At 38.2% G+C, this 17,289-nt stretch overlaps 1 protein-coding gene across 1 annotated transcript; it reads right to left on the bottom strand.

Moving 5' to 3' along the window:
- Nucleotides 1-566: 566 nt before the first annotated feature.
- Nucleotides 567-16,520, bottom strand: ACADM (acyl-CoA dehydrogenase medium chain). The gene is made up of 12 exons (XM_064516382.1): nt 16,438-16,520; nt 12,840-12,936; nt 11,896-11,993; nt 11,717-11,786; nt 9,254-9,354; nt 9,093-9,173; nt 7,293-7,423; nt 5,944-6,052; nt 4,950-5,090; nt 4,778-4,873; nt 3,806-4,054; nt 567-1,957 (listed from the first exon to the last, which is right to left on the bottom strand). The coding sequence occupies exons 1-12, from the start codon at nt 16,459-16,461 to the stop codon at nt 1,886-1,888; spliced, it is 1,269 nt and encodes a 422-aa protein (XP_064372452.1). The 5' UTR covers nt 16,462-16,520; the 3' UTR covers nt 567-1,885.
- Nucleotides 16,521-17,289: the final 769 nt, after the last annotated feature.

Below are 17,289 nucleotides of genomic sequence, written 5' to 3'. Positions count from 1 at the left end.
TGAAACAAGGACATTTTGGTGTGAAATTACAAATTATTTTGTCTAAGAAGTCCAGGAAATGGGCATTCTGACAGCAGAATGATCTATCCAAGTTAAAATATCTCACAGAAATTGCTCTTCTCAGCTGTTTTTGCTGCAAATTTACTTAAATATATATAGTGATGGAAAGGAATAATAAATTTAAATCTACTGGATTTGGAATAAACAACATATGTAAATCATTCTTAAGGAAAAGCTACACATTTTAAATTGAAGTGAATCAGCCTAATTGAACATTTATACTACTACACTTGCTTAAGCAAGTAAGAGGTTACATTCCCCTAGTTGATATTCTGTTTCTACTGGATGGTATCTAGAGCCTCAGAACAGATACACATAAAGGCAACAGCAATGCAGACCTTCATACTGTTGAACTGGAAACGCTATTCAGCTGCCGTTTTAAGTTAAAATGCCCAGTAGTTTCTGGTATGGAACTGCAGTGTAACTATTAACATATTTCAGATATTGAACTTACTTGAAACACAACTGAAATGATGTCACAAGCAAAATGAATACAAATAACCACATTTTTCTATTTGAAAATAGTTTTTTATTAGCATTCGGCAGTGATTGCCAGAAATAACTTTTGATCACCTAATTTTGAAGTGAAAAAACATTGTGTTGTGATATTCTCAATTCTTGCCCTTTTCATATTAGAACTTTTGAGGTAACAGCCAAGTTTAGAACAGAGTTATTATACTCAAATATATGGCATAGTTTCCTAGAAGTTATTTCACATGAACTCAGCTAAAATGAAAATGTGTTTGAAACTGAATGACCGTATTTCTTTTTCTCATACTGTGACAAAAGTACATAACTGTGTTTCGGAAAAAGCAGTCCTTAGCGTTCATCCATAAAGAAGTCTTACTTAAGGCACAAGAAAACAAGCATTTTCTTCATAAATGTAGCAGATTTCTCTGAGGCACAGAGATAAAAGCATTGAATGCAAATTTCTGTCGGTGCTGGACTCAGGTGAATAACATGGTAAGTCACTGAAAAGAAGCCCTATTATGCAGTATCTTTTGAAAACAAAAACTAGCTTTTGTTCATACTGACACATGGAGGCATGTAATATGCAAACAATACACAGGTAGTAATTCTGCCACTGTTTGGGAAAAATAACAATGATCTGTGTTGTACTTTATAGGAATATATATTTGTTTTTGAATGGTCCAGAAGTTAATACGTATTCCTGTTGAAATTTAAAAGATGAGAGTTTCTAAAACCTACAAAACTACTGTGTTAGAATATTCATTATAGCACGTGATGACCTGGACACAATATACTGCAGTATGTGATCCTTGCAAGAATCAGAATAGCTTTTTAAAGTAATCGTGTCCCTGAGATTTATTAAATTGATATCCACCTGACTTCCAATGATAAAGCTATAATTTATCTCAGTAGGAGCAAATCTGTATTATTATAAATAATACAGAAGTTCCTAAAATCAAATTATTGTTACATGTGGAATGGCTTCACAGACAATAAAAATATTTCTGAATTCTGTTCACTTTTTTAATGAAAATTTTACAGGGAAGGTTTTTACCTCTTCCCCTACCGAAAGCCATAGACTGGAATGAAAAAGCCTAAGTAGGGAAAGACAAGAGACAAACAATCACTTTGGAATTCAGACATGTTTGGAAAATACCAACTTTGTTATGAATGGAGTGTACTAAATGTAGTGGGGGGGTACTAAAGTAGTGCTTAATAATGTACAAAATAATAAGATCTTGAAGGAAAAGTTTTTTTCCCACACCTTTTAATTGTATTGAGAAACGTATTAACATCCTCTTCTTCTGAGAACATAGAACGCAACAACAGTGCCAGACACACTGTATACCTTTCTTTAAACCTTAAATTTGCCAACGTGTTCACGAGCTATGATCATCCTTTGGATCTGAGCAGTTCCCTCGTAAATCTGCAATGTAGAATTGCAATAATGTTAGCTGATCAGTTTTTAAAAGCTTTTAACAAATCTTGGATGGAGAAGAATCAGGAGGAATTACTCTCAAGAAAAACATCAGGAATTGAATGTCAGAGCCAAGTATTATAGATACGTATTTTCCCATATGCCAACAAGTCATGAATAAACTGAACTGCCCCAAATGCTCATTAGTTCAAATGAAGAAATAATTGTAAAGACAAAAGCCTTTTCCTGTATTCTTTTGGGGACAAAGGGGAGGGGAAAACAAAAATTAAATACTAAATCTGATTAATCTGAACAATAAGCAAAATATCTACCTAGCCTTGCATCCATGATAGAGCAATGTAATATAAGATCGAAATAACTGAATGGGATCCTGTAAAATACATCTAAACTTTCACACTGTCTTCCTCTAAAAAGCATGGTACTTGACAGGAAAAAAGCCCAATCATAATAAAATGCAATTACTCATTCATTTCCTTACTTGCAGGACTTCAATTAGTACTTTATACTAAGAACCTTTAATTCCGAAACAGTAGTCTTTTTTCCCTTAAATTGAGAAAAATAAATTCTTGACTAATGAGAATAATAGCATTCATTTTAAAGTCAGCTGCAAGAGAAATGTTAACTACCTAAAATCTTAGGAGCAACAGCTATTGTACCTAACTGGCCTTACAGATCATTATCCATATGCATTTCTTGATATCATCTGTTTTGATATGCTTTACCTAGTCACTTTAAATGTCAGAAAGGGGTAAGAGAAGGTAAAAAGATTACTGGTTCTGCTGAACGTAATTAAAATGTTCTTGCTGAATAAAAAACTAGCATCCTGTATACAAAAGAATTGTGATGTGGAATAATGTCTTGGCAATAATACCACAGAAAAAGATCTGGGGATTATGCATGACTAGGGGCTAAACATGGGTAAATATGAGTATGCTTTGTGTTAAAAAGAAAAGAAAAAAGGCTAATCACTCCAGGTTGTGTCATACTTCTGTCACATGTCTGTTAATGTAAGATATGCAAGATAATTTTTCCTCAATACTCTATGCTGGTGATAGCTCAACTGAAGTATTCTGCCCAGCTTGCCATATCAAAGTTTCAAAAAGAAAGTATAGAGCACAACAACAAAGGATAAGAGATTGGAAACAGAAAAAAAAACCCCCACGTGACTTATGAGGAAAAAGGTAAGGAAATTGCTTTAGTTTATTCTGTGAGAGACTGCTAAGGGGGAAGTGAGAAGCACATAAAATGTAGGCATTACCAAGGGCAATCTGTATACAGCTGGATATGACAAGAAAAAGGATGTAATTTGCAACAACCATTATTTGGACTAGATATTGGGGTGGGGGGAAAGCTTAGCTATAGTCAGGCACCAGTCTGCGATACATAGGGGTGCAGAGGATTTCCATCATTGAAGGTTTTCAAGAACAGCATTACATATAAACCATCTCTGACAGCACGTTTGTGTTACTCTGCTTCAAGGCAAGCACTGGTATTTCGATCAGTGTTTTCTACAGCCTTTTCTTCTAAGAGTTCAAGAGCTTTGAAACGAATAGTCCAAGAATTTCAAAGAGTTTACGCACATGTTCAGAAAAAAGCGTTAAATGTACTTTTCTTATATTTGTAGCTGATACTTAAAGTTATTGATCTAGTGCAAATACTTCTGTATGCAACAATTTGCCTGATTTGAATGCCTCTTTCTTTAAATTGAATGATTATTGCTTTCATCCTAAAAATATTTTTATATGTGTACATCATGATTTAAAATAAGTAGCCATTAGCTTATTTTATACACAATTTACGTATTACTTTAAAGATCACATTCTTTATTTTACTTACCTGGTAGATTTTAGCATCTCTCATTAGTTTTTCTACAGGATATTCACTATTAAATCCATTTCCTCCAAAAATCTGTACTGCATCTGTAGCTACTTGGTTTGCAATGTCACCAGCAAACGCCTTTGCAATGGAAGCGTAGTAGGTATTCTTGTGACCAGCATCAACCTCCCATGCAGCTCTTTGGTAAGCCAGCCTAGCTAGTTCCACTTTCATCGCCATTTCAGCAAGCATGAAAGACACTGCTTGGTGCTATGAATGATGAAATAAACCAGGTTAACACTGCCTGCTTAAAATCTATGACATCCAAGAGGAATACAGTTTTCTTAATACAGTGATCACATCAGCAACATCAGTAAATTCTGCTAGAGGACTTCTGCAGAATATGGGCGAGGCTCTCATATCCATATGTTGAATTAGACTAAAGTTTTAGATTCTAAAATCCATTTAGTCACAAGGATTGAGATTTGAATTACAAAGTTGAGCTTTACTGTTCATGAGGTCTATATTAGTTTGCTGTTTATTCATGTTTCTTCCAAATTGGAAGCAGTGTATTGGTATTAATACTGTGCATCTCTTTCACATACCTCAAACAGAAAGATGGGATCAACTTTTCCTTTCCTGAAAATGCCTGTTCATCAATACTGAAGAGCTTAAATATGTCGTGGTAGTAGTACAGGACTTTCAGGGTTTTGGGGGGGATTTTTCTTTGTGATATTATTAGTCATCATCATCATCATCAATAAGTTAAAGAAGAATTCCTGGAGTTACTGCATAGCTAGTTGCATTTATATGATGCTCACCTATATATTTGAAAACCCAAGCAATGGCAAAGAGATAAAATAGTTCACACATGTCCTAAAAATCAAGGAACGACCTTGAAAATTCAATAGTAGTAGATCTCATGTGAAAACATAGCTCTCTTTATATATACACGCATATCTGTATATATGTGTATATGTATATTTCACTTACTTCAACAATTGTTTTCCCAAAGGTTTTTCTCTCCAAAGCATATTTAGTAGCTTCATCCAGTGCTCTTTGTGCTAAACCAACAGCACCAGCTGCTACCTGAATTAAATATAGCATAGAGTAAAAATCAGAAATTCCTATTACATTTTATAAGCAAGATATTTCTGATACTTACAGGAGGTCTGGTCTTATCAAAAGCTTCCATTGCAATTTTAAAGCCAGCTCCCTCAGCTATTAATACATTTTCCTTTGGGACTCTCACATCTTCAAAGACAATACCTCTTGTATCTGAGCAACGCTGACCCATATTAATTTCCTGAAAAGGGAGTTTACAGAAGTGTAACTAAATGGGATTCTTCCAAGGTACAAAGCATTTTCATCCTTCAGTTTACTTAAAGCAAAAAGGTAAGCATTTTTCCCCAAACACTTCTGTTTCATCTAAAAACAACCATATACATGACAAATACCAGTTTTGCATTCACAGACCCACATGCCTTTAATTTGTCTAAGCTGAGGAGTTTACTTTATTCTTATATGAAATCCATTCTGTAGCTGTAATCACTCTTGTTATTTTTCTCTAGTTCAATTATATCCTTTAAGATGGGAGAGAAGAAAGTGAGGAACCTAAAATGCAGGCAGTAGTAAAATATCATTGTACTACAGGCAGATAAATAAATAAATGAGCTTTTCAGGTTTTCATATTCCTTTACTAATGTTCAATGTCAGCTTTTGCCTGCTACTAAAAATTGCTTTTTTTTGAAAGAACTATCAACAGTGTCTCTAAGGCCCGCTCCTTGAGCAGCAATAGCTAAAATTAAGCTCACTGTGTATGTATTTACAGTTGAAGTTGTCCACCTTGCTTCTCATCCTCTCAAGACACACTATTTTTCATTTATCAGCACTGGGCAATAAAACGGTTCTCGAAGATTTTTTTGCTGTTCAAAGTCATCATTAGAATATTGTGAATATTACCTTTCTGAATTAATAAAGTTATAAGTATGTTTTAAGAATACTTTGTTTGTTTTGAAAACAAAAAGATCATTACATGTGAACAAATTTAAATGTTCAGTTGCATAATAGTGTTCTTTCTTTATTGACAATTTGTTGCATTATTGGTTTAGAAATGAATAATAATTCCTGGCCTGTCAAATAACAGATATACTCTTCACCTTTCTTCCAATTTGGATTCCAGGGCTATCTGCTTCCACAATGAATCCAGTAAAGGCTTTGCCTGCAGGAGCTTTCGGATCTGGATTGGTACGAGCTAGCAAAAAATACCTAGTGTAAAACAAAGAAGAGGGCCTCAGTTTATCTGCACAATTAATAATCAGACACTTTTTAATTAACAGATTACATGTTTCAGTGTGCGTTTCCAGCATATAATAAATTCCATCAAGAAGTTAGCAACCCTTCTTTCTTGCCTCTTCCAGAAATAAACTGAGAGGGAGCACAAGAGATGAAGTTTCAGTGCAACTCTTACTGCAAAATTCAAGTTTTAATAAAATTACTTTAGATCAACATGCAAAGATTGTCCATCGTGTCCTTGTACTGTTATATAAGTCTTTATGATATTATCAACTTCAGGAATAGTTCAGAAAAATCTATTAGATGAATTCACAGCACATACATAAAAATGTATATGCTTAGGAAATATATTCTTGCATGCAAAATTTCAGTTATCACCTAATCCCAAAGAAGATCTTAATTTTATTCTTCTAGTGTAAGTTGTAAAAAGTAATTCTGTTAGAAACTAAACAGTAGTGAATCACATTTGTGGTGTTCAGTGATGTCAAAAGATAGATGCTAGATTCTCTTCGATGGTTCTGCGTTGAATAAGGAAGTAAATAACTAGAAAATGCAGATTTATGGATACAATATATACAGTAAAGTTCTTGCACTTGAATTAAAATGAATTCATAATTGGAGATGAACATGATATTATGGGAGACATGATGAAAGAGGTCTGTAGCTTAAAGCACACTCCATAGATGCCACAGTAATATCTGAATTCTTTGACAGCTGGAAAATGCCTTCCCTTAAGAAAGTAAAATGTAATACCACAATCCAACAGTGTTTCTAGCTTCGCTAGAAATGATAGATGTTTCTAGCAGAATCAGAAGGAACTGATCTCAATCATCACACCTACAAAGCCAGGTAACTAGTAATATGAGCCTCTTGGGGTACTTTGTGAGTTAAATCACACTGTTGCTGTCCTTCATTGAAGAAAAGGCAGAATTAATTTCATTTGATAGCAACAATATTTGAGAAGCCTTTTCGAATGGACCATTGTCACCTGTCAGTTTCCTTTTTAGGCTTTGTACAGCAGAGACTGCATTCTTATATACCTTGTCCTGATAAACTGGTCGCAGATTATAGCGTAATGTGATAAAACGTAACGAACCTCCAGATTTTTTAACGGGGGTCTTTAAAGAAACACTAGTATTTAACTTTGGAGGAAAAAAATATATATATAGAACAGAATAACAGAAAACATAACACGAATTAACAGCTTACACACCAGTTAGCTTTCCCACCATTTGTGATCCACATCTTCTGGCCATTAATAACATACTCATCTCCTTTTTTCTCAGCCTTTGTTTTTATACCAGCCACATCAGAGCCTGCTCCAGGCTCTGTTACACAATAAGCCTAAAAGAAAATAAAATGCAAAATCTTGAATAAAATAAAAGTTACATTTTTAGGTCACCATAAATTTTTACAGACTACATGCACGAAACCGATTTGTAAAAGTTTTAAAAGAACTGCATAGTAAAAAACAAAACTTTGCAAGTATGTTACAAGATGCTATAACAACAAAAAAAGGAAAAATAAGTTTGATAGGTTTAAAATGAATTGCTCTGCAATACTGAGGAGTATGAAAAGGAGGCCTGTAACTTTTCTGAAGTAACACCAAAATATCGAATCATATGCATAGCAAGACCACTTTTTTGAAGTTTAATATTATCTTTGCATTCTTGCTGCATTGTAACTTTTTAAAAACATTTGTAAAATACATTGTTGTTTTGCAGTGAGGCGTGAGGCTTGAGCTGTTCATACAAAAGGAAAAAGGCAACAGGAAAAAGGAAACAACGCAATCACACTTTGAAGCAGCTAATTGAAATCCATCCCAAGCTAACAGCGACTGGAAATCTGTGTTCAGCCATCAGCGACACAAAGATAGTGATTTTCCCAAGGACTGCAGAGAGACTTACTGGCCTGCTAGCTTGGGACGGATTGTCCTTTGGACTTCTTTTAAGTTAGGTATATTTGCCTTTCTCCAGTTGCCAGAGGCTGGAGTGTTTTAATTCTTGTGGTCTACTGAAGTATTTCACTAGGAATACTGCTTGTAAAAGTAGTCAGCAGAATGGGACCTGCATATAAGTTTGACTCTTGGCTTCTGCATATAGTATACCAATTCTAGATATTAGGAGAATGGAGTTGCTTTACATCATCTAGGCATCCATTATAACAAAAGTAACTGCATATAAATAATAGAAAAATACCTGTAGCATGAGATTGGGATAACTGGACACCAATGATGATGGTGTTTCTTAAATTATAAACTGTAGACAAGGCTGAAAATAGTGAAGCTGTACTTATTAATGTACTTATTGTACTTGAAGAAGATGTATTTCTTGTACTTATCAAACTGAAAGCATTACATCCAAAAAAAATACCACAGCTCTCTGAGCAAGACTCCAAATATATAAGGGTTAATTTTCATTATAAATCTATAATAATGCCTAAAACTTTTCTACTTTTCATGATGAACAGAACCATTCTGTAACCCTTAATAAGTCTTCACTTCCTCATGCTTCACAAACTCCGATGTGAAAGCTGTGGATCTTTAAAATCTGGAAATAAGAGCATAGAGTAACATTTTATGTTTACTGTGTTCTTCTAAAATGGCATTTTATGAGGCTTAGTTCTTGAGATTTTAATGCATTGAACATGAACCTTCTTTCTATGTAACAAGTAGTGCTTGTATAATGTTTAAGATTCAAAAATAGATTTTAATTCCCATCAGAGTTTCTGCTCACATAAACCTTATATTTTCTTAATCTCCTACTTCTCCTCTTGAAAGGCAAATAAAAGGTATTAATTTTTGTAAATGACTTAGGATGGTTTTCCAGATAATATCTTCTATTTCCTAATTGAATGCATTTCTAACTATTCCATTACTTTCAATAAATGTCACTATTTATTTACAAACCAAAATGGGCTAAGTTGTGACTAGATGTCAGTGTTTTCTTCAAAAATAAAGTAATATCACTTAGTGTGCTTTAGGAACATTCCACAATGTAGCAGTTATACTTACACACATCATTGGTTCCTCTGTCATTCTTCCTAAATATTTTTTCTGCTGCTGGTCATTTCCTGCAATGATTACTGGCATTTGCTGAAAGAAAATATTTAGACTATTAGTCTGTCTTTTTAAAGTGCACAGATTCAAAGGGGATAAGAAAGGATGGAACTTACCCCTAGGGAATTTGCTTCAATGGCAGTTTGGACTCCTGTGCATCCATAAGCTAACTCTTCTGTAATAAGGCATGCTTCAAAACTGCCGAGGCCAAGACCACCTACAGTTGAAATATTTCATTGACTAAAATGAGTTTAAAGGGGAACATATTAGTGATTTACACAGATTAATTATCAAAAACATATTCTCCCACAAACATTTGACTGCACGCTGTGTTTGATTAAACATTCCCAAGCAAGCTTTTCAAATAAAATTTTGTAGGATAGTAACAGATGATTTAAAAACTACATCTCACAGTTCCAGGGTTACTGCATGATTAATATAGGACGAGTTGCACAAAATGGCAAGAATGTACCACTAGAATTTTTGGACGACTTGACATTTGAGAATTTCCCTAAGAGATCTTAGGGAGCAGAGACAAGGCCACAGGGGTTCCTAAAGTACCATAGCACTTAGGAATAAAAAACGTAGCGCCTATATTAGTCAGACAACCAACCCAGTAACCTGTCTCTGACAGAGGCCACTTTTCTAAAGAAAGTGCATAAAAATGCAACAATATAGCAGTGCTTCCTCAGAATATTTTCCGCACCCTTCAAAGGACTTCCTCAGCCAAGAGTGGCACCTGCGTTAGGATAACCTTTGACAGATTTTTTCCTTACGTGCATTTGCCCAGTCTCTTTTTGAACCTATGTAAAATTTTTGCATGAACATCATCCAGTGGCAATGACTTTCACAAATTAACTGTACTGTGTGTAGAACCATCTCCTTTCATTTATTTTGAACCTGCCATCTGCTGGCTTCATTTGATACCGTCCAAATGTACTGAAAGAGACAATGAACTGTCAATCCCTTTTCCCCTTCTCCGTGACAACGTCTCCCTTGGTCATCTCTTTTCAAAGTTGAATAGCAGTCTATTTAGTCATTTTCCATACAGGAGCTGTTCCACATCTTTTATCATCTTTGCCACCCTTTTTGGAACTTTTCCCATTTCCGCAATACCCTTTTGAGATGGAAAGATCAGACTGCATAATGAATTCAAGATGCAAGTGCAATTTGGATTCATGTGGCAGCATAATTACGGCTTCTGTTTTCTTCTTCATTCCCTTCTTAATTCCTGGTCTTAAATTTACGATATTGATCACTTCTGAGCATTATGCCGACATGTTCACAGAACTACATATTATAATTCCCAAATCTCTTTTTTGAGAAGCAATAACTAGTTCAGAAGATATCATTTTATCCATGAAGTTAGGATTTATTCTTCCCTTTCTCATGTGCATCACTTTTCCTACTTCGAATTTCATCTGCCATTTTAACACTGTTTCATGACCTCCTTCTGCAGTTCTCCACACCAGCTCATCTTTAGTACACTGGATAACTTAGTATTATCAGTAAACTCAATCACCTCACTATTGACCTGCTTTTTTAGAGTATTTATAGATATCCCAAATAGCACAGGACCCAGCAAAGACTCTGCTGCTGATTCTTCCACTGCGAAAACATGACTTTTCAAATTCCTTTTGAAAGTTGAAGCACTCTGTATGAATCAGGCCTCCCCTGTTCACACACTTTTTAGCTACTTCAGAGAACTCCAATTGTTTTTGAGACATGGCTTCCTTATACAAAAGCCCTTTTCCAGTATATCATTTTTATCTGTGTCTCCTCTAATTACATACTTCATCTTACTTGTTCTTAATTTGCATGGTGTGATATCAGGCTTACTGGAATGTATTTTTCCAGATTTCCCTTGGAGGCGTTTTTAAACAATGGTGTCTGATTTGCCACATGCAGGTTTTCATTTAAGCAAGTGATTATACACTACAGTTGCCCAGCTGTTTCAGCCTTGAGTTTCTCTACAATTCATGGGCGAATAAATGCGATTCTCACTTCTGTCCCTTTGTTCCTTAACCTCTTGTGTTAACTTTTTGATAGGGGAGACACCCTCTGATAAGTCTCCCCAAAGAAGGATCTGCTATGGAAACTTCCCCAATTTCTTGTTCAGAGAATATAAATGCAAGAAAAAAATATATTTTTTTTCCATGGTTAGTATGAGGCATATACCTAAGCATGGCCAAAGCACTTCTGTACTGCATATAATCTAAGCTGGAAAACTGTCCTCCTGGAATAAACTCTTAAATTGCTCTAGTCTATGTCAGAGACTAGATCAAAATATGACCTTCTAATTTCTCTGCCTAATCAGCTGACACAAGCACACCAGGGGAACATTAGAAAGTTGTAATCATGGTAGAGAATCTGTTCATAAGTCATGATCTGTCTAATTTGTCTCCTGATTACATCCACACCTAATAACACTTGTATGTGTCAACCTACCTACTGATTAAATTTAGATTATTCAAGTATGCAACTGTTTATTTTATTCAGAATCCATAATTACACATGCAAATCTTGTCTAATGCCTTTTCTTTGTTTTATTTTATAGATTAAAAAGAATGTTTACTTACCACAGCTTTCTGGTATGTGTGAATTTATGAGACCAAGTTCCCAAGCCCGTTTTATGAGTGGAAAAGGATACTGCAATATAAGGGGAAAATCACCTTCTGATTTATCTCAGTTAACATTTTAAATTTTTGTGCCGGTTAAGATATATATCTATTTTTCCCCTACTGCATGGTAGGTTTACCTCGCCGGTTTTGTCATATTGTGCAGCGACAGGAATAATTTCCTCCCTAGCAAATTTACGAGCAGTAGCTTGAAACTCTTTCTGTTCATCAGTGAGCTCTATAAAAAAAAAAAAAAGTCACAAATTCTGTACTATCTTTAATTTTACCAGTTGTACGAACTAAAAGAAAAAACAAGCATCAGTTCCTTCAAGGACAACCCAAACTACCACTTCCTGGGCCTCCCCAACTACCAACAAAGCTCAGCTTCCTCCTTCTCCATGGAGAAAACCTTCACCAACACCTATAATGCACTTAATTTTGTCAGAAATAACTATCTGCAACATATTGAAAATGGAGTAAAAAGAATGGTGTAACTTAAAATATATTACAAAAAGAAGGAAGAAGAATGCTGTGGATGGAGGAAGAGAAGGAGGCAGATAAATGTTTTTTCCTTATTCTAATATTCTGGCTATTTAGTTTCAAATATCTAGGTGCTGTCCCACTAAATGTGCTTTGCATATATAATATGCCAAGATGAGGATGAATTTCTTTATAACACACATAGCATAGGTTCACAAGCCCCAGAACTGATAGTAAAAATATTAGAATAGTTCACTGTTAAAGGGAAGTTCTTCCTCAACCCTGTTCAACTAAGACTACATACAGTTACTTTAACATTTTAAAGAGCAATGTGAGTTAATTATTCAAAGCCAAGGCAACTTTAGCAGTAAAAAAAAAAGGTTTAAAAAAGAAGAAAATCTTGTAAATATTACACACATACTTGACTTTTCTGAGCTGGAAGAAAAAGTAGTTCTGTTTTTCACACATTTTTAAATGAATAAAAATCTGTTTAGAATGAACACCTCCATTCTAAGTTCATATTGAACTGCAATACAGTTATTTTTTTCTGACTCTGCAATTTGTTCTTAATTGCTGTATTTCTTTCAAAAACTATTATATTTACCAAAGCTGAAGCCGGCTGCAGGTTTGCCTTTGTGTAAATTTTGAGCAGATTGACTAGAATGTGTTCTCCATCCATGCCCTGCAATGGCTTGAAGCATCTGTTAAAGAGAAAGAACATAAGGTGTAAAGATCTTTAGGGCTCAAGTCTCCAAAAGCTACCAGACTGACTGCAGCAGACCTTTAAATGTAGAATCCTGCTTTAAAAAAACAGCACTGCATCAAGTGTTTATACAGTATCTACAAGTGATTACAAAAAATAGATTCCTGGCTACGTTAGGTTTGTTCCTGTAGCAAGTAGCGCTCAAGCAAACCAACTCTGCCGCACCAGTGTGGAATCCCAGACTTTAACACCAGGCATGAGTGAACTGCTACATCCACTCCTAAGTGTTGTATAATTGATCATTTAACAGTAATTAAACATAATTATACTGCATCTTCTTTAATATATATGTCCATTTGTATACATACACATAAACATATATTTCATTTATACCTACACGCTAATCAAACCTGATTTTCTTTTGCCCAATACTGAATATCCTACTTATCCATGTTTACCTATATGCAAATTTAGCAAGATTTTAACAGTCTACCAATTAACCAATATGTATCAGTGTATTTTGATCTGATAATGTTCCAGACTCATATATTCATCAAACATACTTTTGTCTGCTTTCTTCCAATAACCCTTTGCCACAGATAGCTAATGATTATTATTCTACTCCAAACAGAAGGCAGAATATATGAAGTTTATTTGTCTTCCTAATATTGATCACCGATTTATTCTCTTTTTCATTGTACGTGCTTACTTTGCTCTTTTTAAGGGCTTAGTGCCCACATTTACTGTTGTAACCATTTGTAGAATGCCTTAATACTGTGCAAAAACTAGCACCAGATTTCTGCTCAAAAATTTGTTTGAATTTGATTTGAAAAGGTTGGTTTACTCCATTTCTCCCTTTAACAGCCATGAATCTCTGAAATATTTGGCAAGAAAAGGGAAAAAATATTTAACTGGATAAATTTCCAGAATGACTCAAACTGATACTGTGTGGAAACAAATTAGTCTAAACACTAAGAAAAATCTTTGTTTTGATTTTCTTACGTTGAAATTTAGAGAAAAGTGTGACAAGACCAATCACTTATTTTGTAACATGAAAAAATTTAATTCATCATAATAGTGCAAAAGTATCACAGGAATTTTACTGGAGACTCTGGAGGACATTGGGGGCATTACAGAGAGATACATAATTGGGGGGGGCAATGATAACTACAAAATAAAGTTGTGGCAGATCACTATGGTTTTAAAAATAAGAATGCTATGCAGAGATGGTTACAAAGCCACACTACAAGAGGCATGGAGAAGGCAGGCAATAACTGGCATAAACAGTGTGAAAAAAGTATTTTCAGAGAATACTGAAAACAGCGTAAACCTGACAAGCGAAGAAATGCAGAAAGACCACTGCTAGACTCTGGAGATGGGGGAGGCTATGACGTACTTGAATACTGAACTGTTAAGTGAGTTTATTAATAGTTCAGGATTGTATTTTCCAGTAGGGAATACATACTTCACTCAGAGCTTTCACAAGCACCAACCCTGTGAAACTTTTACCGTGCTAAACGCATGTGCAATTAAAACGATACAGAGAGTTTAACACTGCACACACAAGAGTTAAAATAACAATGATTTCATTTTTCTGCCCTGAGGAGAGAAAAATCAAAAGATACCATTGCAAAATGGTATCTTGCTTTCTTATCTAAGTTCTGTGCTACTTCTACTGCTGTTAAACAGAAAAACAAAACAAACCATCAAAAATACCAACAAACAAGACCCAGATACTGCAGAATTTCTTATAGCTTATTATGTCTGGAAAAAAAAAGATGGAGGTGAGATGACAAAAGCCAGATAATTGTAATCATTTTGGTATTTTCAAGAGCAACTCTTGATACAGCCACATATAGCTTTGCCACCAGTTTTGTCTAAACTAGAAAAAGTACTGAATTCAAAATAACACTAAAGAAAGAAAAAAACTGTCAAATTTATACTATAGAACTTATGCTTATTATGCATTTAGTACCAGAGTAGTGTGCAAGGTCAATACTGAAGGTTACTCTGAAAACTCAGCTCGCTCCCTGCCCCTCCTCTAAATAGAATTGGACAGACAGGAATCATACCTAGACGTGGCACAAGTGATCAAGTGACAAAGCATCACAGTTTGAATCACGTAAGGATTTGGATGATCATCTGTCTGTTCTGTCAACTCCCCTAAAGCGTTTGATTCAGGTGGAACGGTTAAATGCAGTGATAAGTTACGGCTAGTGATGCTCAAATGCGACTCGTTATTGCATTTTTGCTGGACTATTACATGAGCTCTGTCACAATCAGAAATATGACCCATGAAAGTGGCAAGAATAACACTGGAATAATCTGCTGTCAGGAAGAGGGTAGGAGGAGAACTGGCATGGAAGTGAAGTGGTCTTGATTACCTCAGTGCCGGAAGAACTACAGCATTTGTTCAGAAAGCTGCACATCACAGAAAAGGACAGCACAGCAATAAGCTAAGGTCACTAACCTTGACTCTCCCTCACCTGAAAAAACACAGCTGAAAAGAGCTGTTGGAAAGAGCTGGCTGGGTAACACGCCAGGAGGCTGAACCTGAAACACTGACCTCCTACGGTATGCATTCACGGCCTGTTGGCTTCCCCTGCCTAAAACCTCATGTTTGATCTATAAAGTGATCTATAAAACTGGCTTCGGGGGAGCCTTCCTCCTAAGACGACAGCGTCACGGCAGTGGCCTGGACAGGCGGCCGAGCCGCGACGCTCCGGGGCAGGGGAACGCTGCTGCCAGGAGGCCCCACCTGAGGCCTTTCAACTTTTACCTAATTCTGACCACGAGTGACTCAGGGAACAGGGAAACCAGAAGCAGGTCAGCGTGAAGAGTAAACAAGGTACTACCTGAGCTTTGACTCATCTTCATTTTCTAATTTGAAGCTCGCTTTTTAATTTATGTGAGAGTATTAGTACCTCAGAAAAACATCTTTTATTATCACACATATAAAAAATACCACGGATAACACAGCCGGGCATGCTTGAGGAAATGCGCCGTATAAAATACACATCTCAAGCCCAGCCACCTCCGTTGTCCAAGCCGGAGCAGGGGCCCAGGCCCGCACGAGCGTTTCTGCGGCTCCTCCTGCCAGGCGCTTGGGGACACGAAGGCCCCAAGGCTGGGCAACGAGGCGGGAGAAGCCCTGCAGCCCACGGAGCTTCGGGCAATAAACCCGGGGACTAAAGTGCTGAAGCAGGGGAAAGCGGAACGCGGGGGCTTCGGTGCCGCCCGGCTCCACCGCCCGCGGCTGCGGGCAGCCCGCCGTGACGGTCAGCAGCGGCCGTTACGGCCCCAACGGCCGCCGGGGGCCGGGGCCGCCCCGCCGCCGCCCGCGCCTCACGGCGCCGCGGCCTCCCGCCCCGAGGCGCGGCCCCCTCGGGGCCCCCGCCCGCCCGGCCCCCGCCCGCCGGGAGCCCTGCGGCGCCGCTCGCTGGCCCGTCGCCACCCCTCGCCGGGCAGCACCTCCGCGGCGCCCGGCGCCGCCACTCACCCGCGCGGCCCTCAGCGCAGACATCTTGGCGCGGCTGCGGCGGCTGCGGCCGGCGCTCCCCGGGGGGCGGCGCGGAGGGGCGGGGCGGGGCGGGGCGGGGCAGCCCCGTTAGGCGGGGGCGGGGGCGGGGGCGGCCCCGCGGGGGGAGGTGCCGGGGGGGGGGGCCGCGCCTCGGGCCTGTCCGCCCCCGCCCCCGCCCCCGCCCCCGCCCCCGCCCCCGCCCCCGCCCCCGCCCCCGCCCCGCACGGGCCCGGCGGCATCGGCGCGGCCTGGAGCGCCGGCTCCGGGAAGGAGGGCCGCGCCGGGGCCCGCGGGTGCCGGGCGGCGGTCGGAGGCTCCCCGGCGCGGCCGGGCTCGGCCTTCGCCCCGGGCCCCGGGCCCTGGGCGCGGCCACGTGCGCCTGGGCCGTGCTGGCGAGGCCGCTGTGAGCCGCGTCGCTGCGGTGCTTCTTCCCGGGGCGCCGTGAGCAGCACTGCCTGTCTGCAAGAGGTGGAGTGCGCGCTGTGCAGTGTCACCGCCTCGGAGCGGCAAAGCTGCCATTCAGGCCCCATTAAATAACGCTCTCAAGGGAAATAGTTGCTTTACAGCCGCTAATAGGTACTTTTGTTTCTCTGTGAGCAACATTTTTCAATATAAAATTTTAACAGAATTACCAACATGTAAAGCTGGATTTTGGATAATATTGTATTTTGAATGTTTAAAGTATGGTGTCCCAAATATTTTTAGGACCATTATTACCTTGGTTTTGGGGGGGGTTGTTCTGTCTTTTCGCTTTTTTTGTTACTGACAGCTATGACGGTATTCCTGCACTTCAAGGGTTGCTCAATAAAAGTTATGAGCATAATGTATAAT

This window comes from Dromaius novaehollandiae, chromosome 8, assembly GCF_036370855.1.
Source record: "Dromaius novaehollandiae isolate bDroNov1 chromosome 8, bDroNov1.hap1, whole genome shotgun sequence".
NCBI classification, from domain to species: domain Eukaryota; kingdom Metazoa; phylum Chordata; class Aves; order Casuariiformes; family Dromaiidae; genus Dromaius; species Dromaius novaehollandiae.
This window is presented reverse-complemented; position numbering and strand designations above follow the sequence as displayed.